Here is a 15,690-nt window from a genome sequence, read left to right on the forward strand (position 1 = left end):
TCACACACAGACGTGCACACACACACACACACACACGCAAAGCATGGTGAGTATAATGTAATATCAGACAATTAACAATTTTTTCATGTATATTTACTAACATCTGAAGGAGAAAGAAAACAAAAGAAAAGAGAAATAGAAAACAGAGAGAGAGACATGGAGATGGAGAGACCAGATCGATGAAAGAGAGAGAGAGGAGAGAGACATGGAGATGGAGAGACCAGATAGATGAAAGAGAGAGAGAGGAGAGAGAGACATGGAGATGGAGAGACCAGATAGATGAAAGAGAGAGAGAGGAGAGAGAGACATGGAGATGGAGAGACCAGATAGATGAGAGAGAGAGAGGAGAGAGAGACATGGAGATGGAGAGACCAGATAGATGAAAGAGAGAGAGAGGAGAGAGAGACATGGAGATGGAGAGACCAGATAGATGAAAGAGAGAGAGAGGAGAGAGAGACATGGAGATGGAGAGACCAGATAGATGAAAGAGAGAGAGAGGAGAGAGAGACATGGAGATGGAGAGACCAGATAGATGAAAGAGAGAGAGAGGAGAGAGAGACATGGAGATGGAGAGACCAGATAGATGAAAGAGAGAGGAGAGAGAGACATGGAGATGGAGAGACCAGATAGATGAGAGAGAGAGACATGGAGATGGAGAGACCAGATAGATGAAAGAGAGAGAGGAGAGAGAGACATGGAGATGGAGAGACCAGATAGATGAAAGAGAGAGAGAGAGAGACATGGAGATGGAGAGACCAGATAGATGAAAGAGAGAGAGAGAGAGAGAGAGACATGGAGATGGAGAGACCAGATAGATGAAAAGAGAGAGAGAGAGAGAGAGACATGGAGATGAGAGACCAGATAGATGAAAGAGAAAGAGAAAGAGAGAGAGGGAGATGGAGAGACCAGATAGATGAAAGAGAGAGAGAGGAGAGATGGAGATGGAGAGACCAGATAGATGAGAGAGAGAGAGGAGAGAGAGACATGGAGATGGAGAGACCAGATAGATGAAAGAGAAATAGAAAACAGAGAGAGAGACATGGAGATGGAGAGACCAGATAGATGAAAGAGAGAGAGAGGAGAGAGAGACATGGAGATGGAGAGACCAGATAGATGAAAGAGAAATAGAAAACAGAGAGAGAGACATGGAGATGGAGAGACCAGATAGATGAAAGAGAGAGAGAGGAGAGAGAGACATGGAGAGAAGGAGACAAGAGAGGAAAGAGACCAGGAGAGATGAAAGAGAGACAAGTAGAGACAAGAGAGATGACAGAGAGAGACATGGAAAGAGGAGAGAGAGAGGGAGAGGAAAGAGACATGGAGAGACGAGAGAGACATGGAGGAAAGAGAAATGAGAGGGAGGAGAGAGACACCAAGGAGACATGGAGGAGAGAGAGATGAGAGGGAGGAGAGAGACACCAAGGAGAGAGACATGGAGAGAGGAGAGAGACATGGAGGAGAGAGAGATGAGAGGGAGGAGAGAGAGATGAGAGGGAGGAGAGACACCAAGGAGAAATGGAGAGAGAAACATGGAGAGAGGAGAGAGAGACATGGAGGAGAGAGAGACACCAAGGAGAGAGACATGGAGGAGAGAGAGATGGAGGAGAGAGGAGAGAGACATGGAGGAGAGAGAGATGAGAGGGAGGAGATAGACACCAAGGAGAGAGACATGGAGGAGAGAGAGATGAGAGGGAGGAGAGAGACACCAAGGAGAGACATGGAGGAGAGAGAGATGGGAGGGAGGAGAGAGACATGGAGGAAAGAGAGAGACATGGAGGAAAGAGAGAGACATGGAGGAAAGAGAGAGACATGGAGGAAAGAGAGACATGGAGGAAAGAGAGAGACATGGAGGAAAGAGAGAGACATGGAGGAAAGAGAGAGACATGGAGGAAAGAGAGAGACATGGAGGAAAGAGAGAGACATGGAGAGATTGTCAGAGTGGCGTATAACCTCACGGTGGCCCTACCTGGGCTAAAGGAGAAGCAGCGGCGAGGGTGGGGACGGACCAGAGTGGAGCAGAGGGCGGCCCGCCCCGGTCCCTCGCCTCATGAATAACGGGTGTGTGTGACAGGCTGATACTTCATCTGGGTCGTGGTGTGACAGGCGTAGAGAGGCCCCACGCTGTCGCGTGGTGCTTAATGGCTAAATTGGGAGACTGTTACTAATCGCTTATTGAATAATGAAAGTGCCACAGCTGATAAAAGATTTCAATACGGTGGATTATTTATAATATTTCACTTAAGTGCCCCGCTGACGAATGGGGCGAAGGGGCTGCACAGAGGCCGGCTGGCTGGGGGAGCGTCTCACAACGCTCAGCCTTCAGAGGCCGGCTGGCTGGGGGAGCGTCTCACAACGCTCAGCCTTCAGAGGCCGGCTGGCTGGGGGAGCGTCTCACAACGCTCAGCCTTCAGAGGCCGGCTGGCTGGGGGAGCGTCTCACAACGCTCAGCCTTCAGAGGCCGGCTGGCTGGGGGGGAGCGTCTCACAACGCTCAGCCTTCAGAGGCCGGCTGGCTGGGGAGCGTCTCACAACGCTCAGCCTTCAGAGGCCGGCTGGCTGGGGGAGCGTCTCACAACGCTCAGCCTTCAGAGGCCGGCTGGCTGGGGAGCGTCTCACAACGCTCAGCCTTCAGAGGCCGGCTGGCTGGGGGAGCGTCTCACAACGCTCAGCCTTCAGAGGCCGGCTGGCTGGGGGAGCGTCTCACAACGCTCAGCCTTCAGAGGCCGGCTGGCTGGGGGAGCGTCTCACAACGCTCAGCCTTCAGAGGCCGGCTGGCTGGGGGAGCGTCTCACACTGCTCAGCCTTCAGGAAAAGCGTGCTGGGTTGGGGGTGTGAAGGAAGCACACTCCACCTAAAACATTTTTTGAATAAAGTGTGTAACACAAGGAATTAATCCACAATGAGTAACGATTACTTGGCTATATACACGTGCACGTGGTACCAGTACCGAGCCAATGATTACTTGGCTATATACACGTGGTACCAGTACTGAGTCAATGATAACTTGGTTATATCCAGTACTGAGCCAATGATAACTTGGCTATATACCCGGGGTACCAGTACCGAGCCAATGATAACTTGGTTATATACACGGGGTACCAGTACCGAGCCAATGATAACTTGGCTATATACACGGGGTACCAGTACCGAGCCAATGTACCAGTACCAATGATAACTTGGTTATATACACGGGTACCCTGAATGATAACTTGGTTATATACACGGGGTACCAGTACTGAGTCGATGATAACTTGGTTATATACACGGGGTACCAGTACGGGGTACCAGTACTGAGCCGATGATAACTTGGTTATATGATACTGACAATGATGGTTATATACACGGGGTACCAGTACTGAGCCAATGATAACTTGGTTATATACACGGGGTACCAGTACTGAGTCAATGATAACTTGGTTATATACGGGGTACCAGTAGGGAGTCGATGTACCAGTACCAGTACTGAGTCGATGATAACTTGGTATATATACACAGTACTGAGTCAATGGGTACCAGTACCTGAGTCGATGATAACTTGGTTATATACACGGGGTACCAGTACTGAGCCAATGATAACTTGGTTATATACACGGGGTACCAGTACTGAGTCAATGATAACTTGGCTATATAGACGGGGTACCAGTACTGAGTCGATGATTACTTGGCCATATACACGGGGTACCAGTACCGAGCCAATGATAACTTGGTTATATACACGGGGTACCAGTACTGAGTCGATGATAACTTGGTTATATACACGGGGTACCAGTAGGGAGTCGATGTGCAGGAGTATGAGGTAATTGAGGTAGATATGTACATATAGGTAGAGAAAGTGACAGCAGCGTATGCGATGAGTCAAAAGAGTTTGTGTAAAAATGGTCAATGCAGATAGTCAAATAGTTAACCAATAGCTACCCAGACTAAATATTTAGCAGTGTCATGGCTTGGTGGTAGAAGCTGTTCAGGGTCCTGTTGGATCAAGACTTGGTGCATCGGTACCGCTTGCCGGATGCCAAGCAGTTGCCATGTCAAGAGGTGATGCAGCCAGTCAAGATGCTCTCAGTGGTGCAGCTTGTAGAACCTTTTGAGGATCTGAGGGCCTATGCCGAATCTTTTCAGCCTCCTGAGGGGGAAGAGGTGTTGTTGTGCTCTCTTCATGGACCATGATAATTACTTAGTGATGTGGACACAAGGAACTTCAAGCTCATCAGGAAATCCAGGATCAAGTTGCAGAGGGAGGTGTTTGGGTCCTTAGTATAGTGATGAGCTTGGAGTGGACTATGGCGTTGAACGCTGAGCTGAAGTCAATGAATAGCATTCTCACGTAGTTGTTCCTTTTGTCCAGGTGGGAAAGGACAGTATTTACTCTTGGTAAATAGTATGGTCTACAGCTTATCATGGGGTATTTTAACTCAGGCGAGCAAAACCTCGAGACTTCCTTAATATTAGAGATTGCGCACCAGCTGTTGATAAGAGACACCACCTCCCCTGAGCTTCCCTGATGCCACTGCTCTGTTCTGCCGCTGAATAGAATAACAACCTTGATTTATATTTACCATGTCCTTGTTCAGCCACGACTCAGAGAAACATAGGATATTACAGTTTTTCAGATCACATTGACAGGATAGTCTCGAACAGCGCTCATCCAGTTTATTCTCCAGTGATTGCATGTTCGCCAATAGCCCGTGGGTAGAGGTGTTTTATCCACTCTCCGATATAGTCTCGTCATGTATCCTGCACGCCGGCCTCTATAGCGCCGTCTCCGTCTCCTCCTTTGGGCCTGGCCCGGGATGATCAATATAAGTTTCACCTTGTCCAAATCAAGGTTAGCGATAGCTGTTCTGATGTCCAGCTCTTTTACAGTCATAGGAAATGATGGTGGAAATATTATATACAAACAAATACATTTACGGTCCTACTGCCAGTCCCATTCTAACTATGAAGGAGATTGGACAAATATTAAATCAGTTTCAAGAGCGAAGATATGAACCAGTCGCTGGACACCTTTGGTAGTTTCATAAAGCACGCTGGGTGCTAAAATGATTTCAAACGGTGTCAGATCACTCACCTCAGATAAACACAAATGAGCAACACACATAGTCATTTCAATTAATACATTTCCTCCATTCAAAATAGCCTGTTTGCGAGCTAGGTGAAATACATTACATTCAGCCCCCTACATTATAATGTCCCATTCCCAGTAATGTCTATCTGCTCCAGTATTCCTCCCAGTCCCAGCCAGCCAGGCAAGCAGGCAGGAGAGGAGATGGAGTGACCCCAGACAGAGACAGAAGACAGGCACTTGTCTTGTCAGCCACGTGATTCCCTCTGATGGAAGTGCTACACATTACATCACACATCTGCTACCAACTCTGCATCTGTTCCACTCCCATTCGCAATGGTGGGTGACGTTTTGTGTATGTGTGTGTGTGTGTGTGTGTGTGTGCGCGCATGAGTGAGGATGCATCAGTGTGTTTGATACCCCAAGACGGTGTATTTGAGCCTATAAACCTGTGTATCCACAAGTAAACGTGTGTTTAAGAGCAAGCCATTCAGTGCCATTCATTGTGACAGAGTAGTATGTCATGTTTACTATTAGCAGTGCTGAAAACACACATCTGACTGACAGACAGACAGACAGAGAGGAGGAATGGAGGGATGAGAGAAAAGAATGGAGAACCCCCTTCCACAAGCAGAGTGATGTCAGGGGGCTCGTGGGAAGACATGGCTGCGTTTCCCATACCTGTTCCTACGGCAGCATACGGTGCCTTATCATATTCAAATACCTTATTTCATTCATTTAATGTACCATTTATTTATCTGGTTAAAGATCTTTGGAATAAAATCTCTTTAAAAGAGTTACCTGGTCCAAGACAGCTAAAGGGTCAGATATTAAGTCAGATATTAAGTCATCGTTGACAATCATTAGTTATCTAAAATCAACAGGTTCATCATAGTTTTGTACTTCCTAGGTTTGTTGCTCCATTCTTTTCCAGACGCATTCATTCAATAGCAGAGCTTAGCACCTAGGACCCAGCTAGTGTATAGACTAGGTGTTTGTTAGCTAGGGGGAGCGTTTTAGCGGGCGGACCAGGGCTGGAAAACGGAGAGGGGAGGGGAGATGGCGTTACCTTCCCCAGTACCAGAGAGGCCGTCGGCTTTGAAGTTGCTGGTGCTTTTCTTCCGGCGGTGCTTCTTGCGGTTGGCGTGCGGCGAGGGGGGCGGGTCCATCTTAGGGCTGGTGGTGTTGGAGATGGAGGGGCTGGAGCACACAGACTCTCCCAGACCCGTGTCTACAGGGAAAGAGACAGACCGTTAGATAATACTGCTCCTCAACAACAAGAAGACGAAAGCAATGAAGGGCCAGAAATACTTTTCAAAATATGTTGATTGCGCAAGAGTAAACAGCAGCTAGGGCTGTGAAGGTAATGTAATAACCCTGTAACTGACGGTTATGGATGAAGACTGTCATGAAAATAAAATAACCCTCAAAAGCATTTACAACCTGCCTACATTCATTTTAGGATAAAAATATATTTATATATTTAACTTTATTTTCATGTAGATTAACTTTACTAATGATTATAAGCAGTTGTTTTGCTAACTTGGTCTATTAAACTTTCTACATCTCTTCCTCTTTCAAACTGTCCTTTGATGCTGGAGCAGCTCATCTGCTAGATGCGGGGGTGTTCAGCTCTATAGACTATGGCACTTTGATGCTGGAGCAGCTCATCTGCTAGATGCGGGGGTGTTCAGCTCTATAGACTATGGCACTTTGATGCTGGAGCAGCTCATCTGCTAGATGCGGGGGTGTTCAGCTCTATAGACTATGGCACTTTGATGCTAGAGCAGCTCATCTGCTAGATGCGGGGGTGTTCAGCTCTATAGACTATGGCACTTTGATGCTGGAGCAGCTCATCTGCTAGATGCGGTGGTGTTCAGCTCTATAGACTATGGCACTTTGATGCTGGAGCAGCTCATCTGCTCAGATGCTTTGATGCTGGGGTCATTCAGCTCTATAGACTATGGCACTTTGATGCTGGAGCAGCTCATCTGCTAGATGCGGGGGTGTTCAGCTCTATAGACTATGGCACTTTGATGCTGGAGCAGCTCATCTGCTAGATGCGGGGGTGTTCAGCTCTATAGACTATGGCACTTTGATGCTGGAGCAGCTCATCTGCTAGATGCGGGGTGTTCAGCTCTATAGACTATGGCACTTTGATGCTGGAGCAGCTCATCTGCTAGATGCGGGGGTGTTCAGCTCTATAGACTATGGCACTTTGATGCTGGAGCAGCTCATCTGCTAGATGCGGGGGTGTTCAGCTCTATAGACTATGGCACTTTGATGCTGGAGCAGCTCATCTGCTAGATGCGGGGGTGTTCAGCTCTATAGACTATGGCACTTTGATGCTGGAGCAGCTCATCTGCTAGATGCGGGGGTGTTCAGCTCTATAGACTATGGCACTTTGATGCTAGAGCAGCTCATCTGCTAGATGCGGGGTGTTCAGCTCTATAGACTATGGCACTTTGATGCTGGAGCAGCTCATCTGCTAGATGCGGGGGTGTTCAGCTCTATAGACTATGGCACTTTGATGCTGGAGCAGCTCATCTGCTACATGCGGGGGTGTCCAGCTCTATAGACTATGGCACTTTGATGCTGGAGCAGCTCATCTGCTAGATGCGGGGGTGTTCAGCTCTATAGACTATGGCACTTTGATGCTAGAGCAGCTCATCTGCTAGATGCGGGGGTGTTCAGCTCTATAGACTATGGCACTTTGATGCTGGAGCAGCTCATCTGCTAGATGCGGTGGTGCGGTGGTGTTCAGCTCTATAGACTATGGCACTTTGATGCTGGAGCAGCTCATCTGCTAGATGCGGGGGTGTTCAGCTCTATAGACTATGGCACTTTGATGCTGGAGCAGCTCATCTGCTAGATGCGGGGGTGTTCAGCTCTATAGACTATGGCACTTTGATGCTGGAGCAGCTCATCTGCTAGATGCGGGGTGTTCAGCTCTATAGACTATGGCACTTTGATGCTGGAGCAGCTCATCTGCTAGATGCGGGGGTGTTCAGCTCTATAGACTATGGCACTTTGATGCTGGAGCAGCTCATCTGCTAGATGCGGGGGTGTTCAGCTCTATAGACTATGGCACTTTGATGCTGGAGCAGCTCATCTGCTAGATGCGGGGGTGTTCAGCTCTATAGACTATGGCACTTTGATGCTGGAGCAGCTCATCTGCTAGATGCGGGGGTGTTCAGCTCTATAGACTATGGCACTTTGATGCTGGAGCAGCTCATCTGCTAGATGCGGGGGTGTTCAGCTCTATAGACTATGGCACTTTGATGCTGGAGCAGCTCATCTGCTAGATGCGGGGGTGTTCAGCTCTATAGACTATGGCACTTTGATGCTGGAGCAGCTCATCTGCTAGATGCGGGGGTGTTCAGCTCTATAGACTATGGCACTTTGATGCTGGAGCAGCTCATCTGCTACATGCGGGGGTGTCCAGCTCTATAGACTATGGCACTTTGATGTGTTGACTTTCTTTTATTCAATACACATTTTCATTGCTTGCTAGTAAATAAATAAATAAATAAATAGGTATTTTACATTTTGGGGGAAGTGTCTGACTATTCATTCATTATTCAACAGTAGTGGACAATGTTGTTCTGTCTCTGAGGCCTATAACACACTAAGGTTGTCAAACGGACAACTGGCCAATTCTCTCCAACCTGGCATGGTACAGTATCATTTGATACAGAATCTTTTCTTAATTTCTAGACTAATCAACGCTGATCAGGGCCGGTCCTAGTCCATAACCCGCCCTAGGCGAGACCAAAACAAAATGAACGCCATCCTATCCCTGCTAAGTAGAATAGTAGCCTGGGCTACACAGGCGGCCCGCAACGCTCTTTTATGAATGCACGTGGTAGCCTACTGTTTGTAAAACAGGCAATTTACCATTTATCCCTGTCATTTAGTTACATTAATTTCTGTTAATGGATGTATTAATTATAGTAATTTACCGTTCTCATTCTCGGAGTGGAAACGTTGTTAGCAGAGCCCACAACCTGCTACACTTGTGAGAAACAAGTTGTGGTTTATTTCATACCATCATTTACACGCTCCATGTGAGCAATGAGCATGTGTCTGGTTTCTCTGTCCTGTTAATGTAGACAGACTGCACACCCCTGAGCGTGCATAGAAACACCTGGCCTGCTTCTCGCAAACGTTCAATGAAGGAAAGGGCCCATTCGGGGATGTCTGATTTCTGAGAGTCTTAACTCACCAACACTAATAAAGCTGAGCTTCTTGGCCTCCCGAGTGGCACAGCTGTCTAATGCACTGCATCGCAGTGATAGAGGCGTCACTACAGAGCTGGGTTCGATCCAGCTCTGTAGTGAGACCCAGGAGGCAGCACACAATTGGCCAAGCGTCGTCCGGGTTAGGTCGACTGGGACGTCCTTGTCCCATCGCGCTCTAGCGACTCCATGTGGCGGGCCGGGCACATGCACGCTGACTTCGGTCGCCGGCTGTACGGTGTTTCCTCCGACACATTGGTGCGGCTGGCTTCCGGGTTAAGCGATCAGTGTGTCAAGAAGCAGTGCGGCTTGGCAGGGTTGTGTTTCGGAGGACGCATGGTTCTCAACCTTCGGCACTCCCGAGTCCGTAGAGGAGTTGCAACGATGGGACAAGACTGTAACTACCAATTGGATATCAGGAAATTAGGGAGAAAAAGGAATGAGCTTCCTCACCTCACACTGCAAGTCAACGAAGTCAACGAAGTCAACGAAGTCCGCATTTGTTTATTTTTACATCCAATTATTAGAATAGTTCCTCACAGTATTTGAAAAATCTTTCCAACACTCTCCCCCTTGATAATCAGCATTAGTGAAAATTTGACAACGGACATGTTGCATGTATTTGTTTCTATAGTAATGATTGTCAATTTCATACTATAATCACAGATGTCCCTTCATGCAAATACTTCGGGAAAAGTGGGAGAAAACTCATCGGACTTCTTTTGAATGGTTTTGTGCGACAAAATTGGAACTGTATAAAACCAGGTATATATGCAGAAAAGCCGCTGACAAGGTAGGCATCTTTGTTTAGACTCCTTTAATATCGTGCAAATATGGAAATGAGATCATCTACAACCTGGCATTTCTGAATTTTATTCATATTTATAACTATCAAATCAAATAAAGGTTTATTTGTCACGTGCGCCGAATACAACCATTATTGCGCTATAAAATACTCCCTTCAATACAAAAGCAATTAAAGTACTTCTTCCCTGTTCCTTCGTTACCTCTGTGTTATTGACACATCAGTTCTTTTGTACCACATGAACGTGTTTCCTGAATAAAAAGCAGAGAAATTCCACGAAGCCCAGGTCAGAAAATGAACCCGGCTTCCTAAAATGGACTAAAAGACTGCTTACAGTGAAAGACGTTACAGTGAAATGCTAACTTACAGGCTCCAACCAATAGTGCCAAAAAAAGGTGTGTGTGTAGGTAAGTAAAGAAATAAAACAACAGTAAAAAGACATTTGAAAATAAGAGAATAACAGTAAGGCTATATACAGACATCTGTTAGTCAGGCTTATTGAGGTAGTATGTACATGAATGTATAGTTAAAGTGACTATGCATATAAGATAAACAGAGAGTAGCAGCAGCATAAAAGAGGGCTTGGGGGAGTCACACAATGCAAATAGTCAGAGTAACCATTTGGTTACCTGTTCAGGAGTCTTAAGGCTTGGGGGTAAAAACTGTTTAGAAGCCTCTTGGACCTAGACTTGGTGCTCCAGTACTGCTTGCCAAGCGGTAGTAGAGAGAACAGTCTATAACTATGGTGGCTGGGGTCTTTCACTATTTTTAGCAGTAATACAGGGTCTGAGTGTGGATGTGTCCAGCTAGGGAAGCAGTAATACAGGGTCTGAGTGTAGATGTGTCCAGCTAGGGAAGCAGTAATACAGGGTCTGAGTGTAGATGTGTCCAGCTAGGGAAGCAGTAATACAGGGTCTGAGTGTAGATGTGTCCAGCTCTATGGAGCCATTCATAGCAGCCAGTGGATGAAGCTGCCATTCATTTGGCTGTTCTCCTCCGTCTCCCCTGGCTGGCCCAGGATATCAGGCTAGGAGGCCACGAGACGCTTCACTTTTCATGCGCTGAGCTGACAGCTGTGACTTGCGGCGGAATAAAATAACATTCAGTTCCCATCAATATCAGCGTGGGCGGCGGGACTGATGTGGACAGTGGGGTTGGGGGGGCTGCTGGCACGGAGCGAGCTCCTATCACACTGATGTAGCGCCTGCTGCCCAGAACAGAACAGACAGCCTCAAGGACAGACATAACTTATTGGACTATCGTTTAGTCTCAGCTCAAGTGGAAAACGTGACAACTTATCTCTGCTGACAAGATGCCATCCTGGAGCGCACAATTAACCGCCCGGGATTAACAGCCCTCACATCTGCAGCCCCTCCTCCCTCTCCTCACCCGCATCTCCCCCCGACCCAGCCCCTCCCTCCTCTCTCTACATCACTACCTTCACATATCCCCTCACAGTATCCCCCTCCTCTCTGTACATCACTACCTTCACATATCACACTATCCCCTCCCTCCCTCGCAGCATCACCCATGTCTCTCTACAATCATCCCTCCACTGGCGCCCTCAGTATGTTGTTAACAGTCTTCCTCGTTCTCTTTCTGTGAGCTCGCCTCTCTCTCGCTCTTCTCCTTCAATCTCTGGTATAAAGAGAGGTTCATTGAGACACTGTTGTGCTCTTTGATAGGGTGTTAACATGGTTGCTCACAATGTAAAGAGCTTTGTGATTTTTTTGTGATAACCTTAAAACACACTGCTAACCTTATACCTGATCTGTTATAATCTCCACCCGGCACAGCCAGAAGAGGACTGGCCACCCCACATATGCTCTCTCTAATTCTCTCTTTCCTTCTCTCTCTCGGAGGACCTGAGCCCTAGGACCATGCCCCAGGACTACCTGACATGATGACTCCTTGCTGTCCCCAGTCCACCTGAGCGTGCTGCTGCTCCAGTTTCAACTGTTCTGCCTTATTATTATACGACCATGCTGGTCATTTATGAACATTTGAACATCTTGGCCATGTTCTGTTATAATCTCCACCCAGCACAGCCAGAAGAGGACTGGCCACCCCTCATAGCCTGGTTCCTCTCTAGGTTTCTTCCTAGGTTTTGGCCTTTCTAGGGAGTTTTTCCGAGCCACCGTGCTTCTACACCTGCATTGCTTGCTGTTTGGGGTTTTAGGCTGGGTTTCTGTACAGCACTTTGAGATATCAGCTGATGTACGAAGTGCTATATAAATACATTTGATTTGATTTTGATTTGATACGTAAGCTTAAATTAAGACCAACAAGCTATTTTGATGGCTGTGGTAACTAGTGACAACAGCGTGAAGCAGACCAACTCTGAGTGAGGATAGTAAACAGGAAGTTGAGGTAAAGTGACTTCCTGTCTGTTGGCTACTTTACGGTAGAAGATCAGAGGATGGCCGTGCAGCTCCTGAGGCATGAAATTCCACAGCCTGGTCTGCCAAATCAAAGACACCTGCTGCTGCCCCCCCACACACACACACACACACACACACACAATGGGCTCTTTCACAGGGCCACCGCGCCGCACACACACACACACTACAAATAAGTTTCTTCCTGTTTCCAGTTTTTGAAAACACACAGGACCAGAGGCAAACGGTTCAGATCACTGAAATGCTGAGATATCCTGAAAGGGCTGTCATTTTAAAGCCCATCACCCAATCAAGCTAGGAAAGGCAGTAGAGACTATATTGTTAGCCACTGTAAGAGAGACATGGACAGGGAAAACCAGGGAACAGGGTTGCTCCTGCGTGTGCATTCCTGAGCTGAAGGAGGAAGATGCCTTGCCAGGGACACCCCCAGCCACGGAGGACTGAAAATAGGAACACTATATTAGTCAGAGGGTTGAAGGTTGGAGCGACTGTGGGCCTCGACCAGCTCAGCCCAGCGAGCCATTAGCCCCACAGCAAGCTGCCTGAGTAGGGAGGAACGCTAGCTTGCTCCTCTTGCCCTCCCTTGTCCCTGGTTCATCCCCCCCGGCTCCTACAGGCCTGGAGGTGTCTAGGGAACAACAGCCTCCTAATGAAACAGACACTCATTAGTATTACTGCTCCCATTGTTCCATCATTAAGGGGAAACGGCAGCTCAATGCAGAGAGGATAAAGGGGCGTGTTCACTGAGAGTAGCAAACAGACCAGAGGCCATCGATGTCATAACCATCCTATATTTATTTAACTGGAGAAAGGACACATATCCACACACTAACAACCCTGCAGCTGTCCTCTCCCGTCCTCAGCTCCACTTACTGGCTACAGGGCTTCTAGTGTGTGGATGTCTTCATCTCTTCTCTCATTCTCCAATAGGACTCATTACTGTCTGTGGCGCACTAGGTCCCTCCACCAATAGGACTCATTACTGTCTGTGGCGCACTAGGTCCCTCCACCAATAGGACTCATTACTGTCTGTGGAGCACTAGGTCTCTCCACGAATAGGACTCATTACTGTCCGTGGAGCACTAGGTCCCTCCACCAATAGGACTCATTACTGTCTGTGGAGCACTAGGTCCCTCCACCAATAGGACTCATTACTGTCTGTGGAGCACTAGGTCCCTCCTCCAATAGGACTCATTACTGTCTGTGGAGCACTAGGTCCCTCCTCCAATAGGACTCATTACTGTCTGTGGAGCACTAGGTCCCTCCTCCAATAGGACTCATTACTGTCTGTGGAGCATTAGGTCCCTCCTGTAGGAGTCATTACTGTCTGTGGCGCACTAGGTCCCTCCTCCAATAGGACTCATTACTGTCTGTGGAGCACTAGGTCCCTCCACCAATAGGACTCATTACTGTCTGTGGAGCACTAGGTCCCTCCACCAATAGGACTCATTACTGTCCGTGGAGCACTAGGTCCCTCCACCAATAGGACTCATTACTGTCTGTGGAGCACTAGGTCCCTCCTCCAATAGGAGTCATTACTGTCCGTGGCGCACTAGGTCCCTCCACCAATAGGAGTCATTACTGTCTGTGGAGCACTAGGTCCCTCCTCCAATAGGAGTCATTACTGTCTGTGGCGCACTAGGTCCCTCCTCCAATAGGACTCATTACTGTCTGTGGAGCACTAGGTCCCTCCTCCAATAGGAGTCATTACTGTCTGTGGAGCACTAGGTCCCTCCTCCAATAGGAGTCATTACTGTCTGTGGCGCACTAGGTCCCTCCTCCAATAGGAGTCATTACTGTCTGTGGAGCACTAGGTCCCTCCACCAATAGGAGTCATTACTGTCTGTGGCGCACTAGGTCCCTCCACCAATAGGACTCATTACTGTCTGTGGAGCACTAGGTCCCTCCACCAATAGGACTCATTACTGTCTGTCACTCATTACTGTCTGTGGCGCACTAGGTCCCTCCACCAATAGGACTCATTACTGTCTGTGGAGCACTAGGTCCCTCCACCAATAGGACTGTCTCATTACTGTCTGTGGCGCACTAGGTCCCTCCACCAATAGGACTCATTACTGTCTGTGGAGCACTAGGTCTCTCCACTAATAGGAGTCATTACTGTCCGTGGCGCACTAGGTCCCTCCACCAATAGGACTCATTACTGTCTGTGGAGCACTAATAGGAGTCATTACTGGTCCAGGTCCCTCCACCAATAGGACTCATTACTGTCTGTGGAGCACTAGGTCCCTCCACCAATAGGAGTCATTACTGTCTGTGGCGCACTAGGTCCCTCCTCCAATAGGAGTCATTACTGTCTGTGGAGCACTAGGTCCCTCCACCAATAGGAGTCATTACTGTCTGTGGCGCACTAGGTCCCTCCACCAATAGGACTCATTACTGTCTGTGGAGCACCCTCCACCAATAGGAGTCATTACTGTCTGGCGCACAGGTCCCTCCTCCAATAGGAGTCATTACTGTCTGTGGCGCACTAGGTCCCTCCTCCAATAGGAGTCATTACTGTCCGTGGCGCACTAGGTCCCTCCACCAATAGGAGTCATTACTGTCTGTGGAGCACTAGGTCCCTCCTCCAATAGGAGTCATTACTGTCCGTGGCGCACTAGGTCCCTCCACCAATAGGAGTCATTACTGTCTGTGGAGCACTAGGTCTCTCCACCAATAGGAGAAATGAAAGGTCTAGATTGAAGGGACTTGTCTTCCTGTGAATCATCACATCAGCAAATGAATATTATACATGAGTAGATAGGAGCAGAGAGAATATAATGTGATCTGATTAAAAACAGGAAGGTAACATACACAAGGCCTGGTGTAAAAGGTGTGGGGTTTAGATAGAGGGTTCGTATGAAGACAGTCTCAAAGCAGCAGACTATTGTTCAGACACAACCGCCCCTCCACAGAGTAGAGTCCTTCAGAAGCCCACGGCCACAGAGGAGGGCAAATAGCAGCAAGCCCTTTAGAAGCCGACGGCCACTACAGAACAACTAATTACAAAGAAGTCCTCCTTTTCTTCTCCCTGAGAGCTCTCATTGGGCTGGGCTCTGGGGGCAGAAGGTGATGACTTCTCAGGCCCTGGAGCCACTGGTCAACTAGTCATCCAGCTATCACAACTCATCCCAGTCACGACACAGTGGAGAGAGAGGAGGGGCACCTCGTTAAGGCTCGTTAAGGG

The 15,690-nt window shown here is 48.1% G+C and overlaps 1 protein-coding gene across 1 annotated transcript in view; it reads right to left on the bottom strand.

The window, feature by feature from the left end:
• Positions 1-15,690, bottom strand: part of agap1 (ArfGAP with GTPase domain, ankyrin repeat and PH domain 1) — a 137,849-nt gene that overhangs the window by 60,980 nt on the left and 61,179 nt on the right. Inside the window, exon 10 of the mRNA XM_042316930.1 lies at positions 6,143-6,292. Within this exon, the coding sequence (XP_042172864.1) occupies positions 6,143-6,292 (150 nt within the window). The remainder of the gene's footprint in view (positions 1-6,142; positions 6,293-15,690) is intronic.

This window comes from Oncorhynchus tshawytscha, unplaced genomic scaffold (genome assembly GCF_018296145.1).
Source record: "Oncorhynchus tshawytscha isolate Ot180627B unplaced genomic scaffold, Otsh_v2.0 Un_contig_6966_pilon_pilon, whole genome shotgun sequence".
NCBI classification, from domain to species: domain Eukaryota; kingdom Metazoa; phylum Chordata; class Actinopteri; order Salmoniformes; family Salmonidae; genus Oncorhynchus; species Oncorhynchus tshawytscha.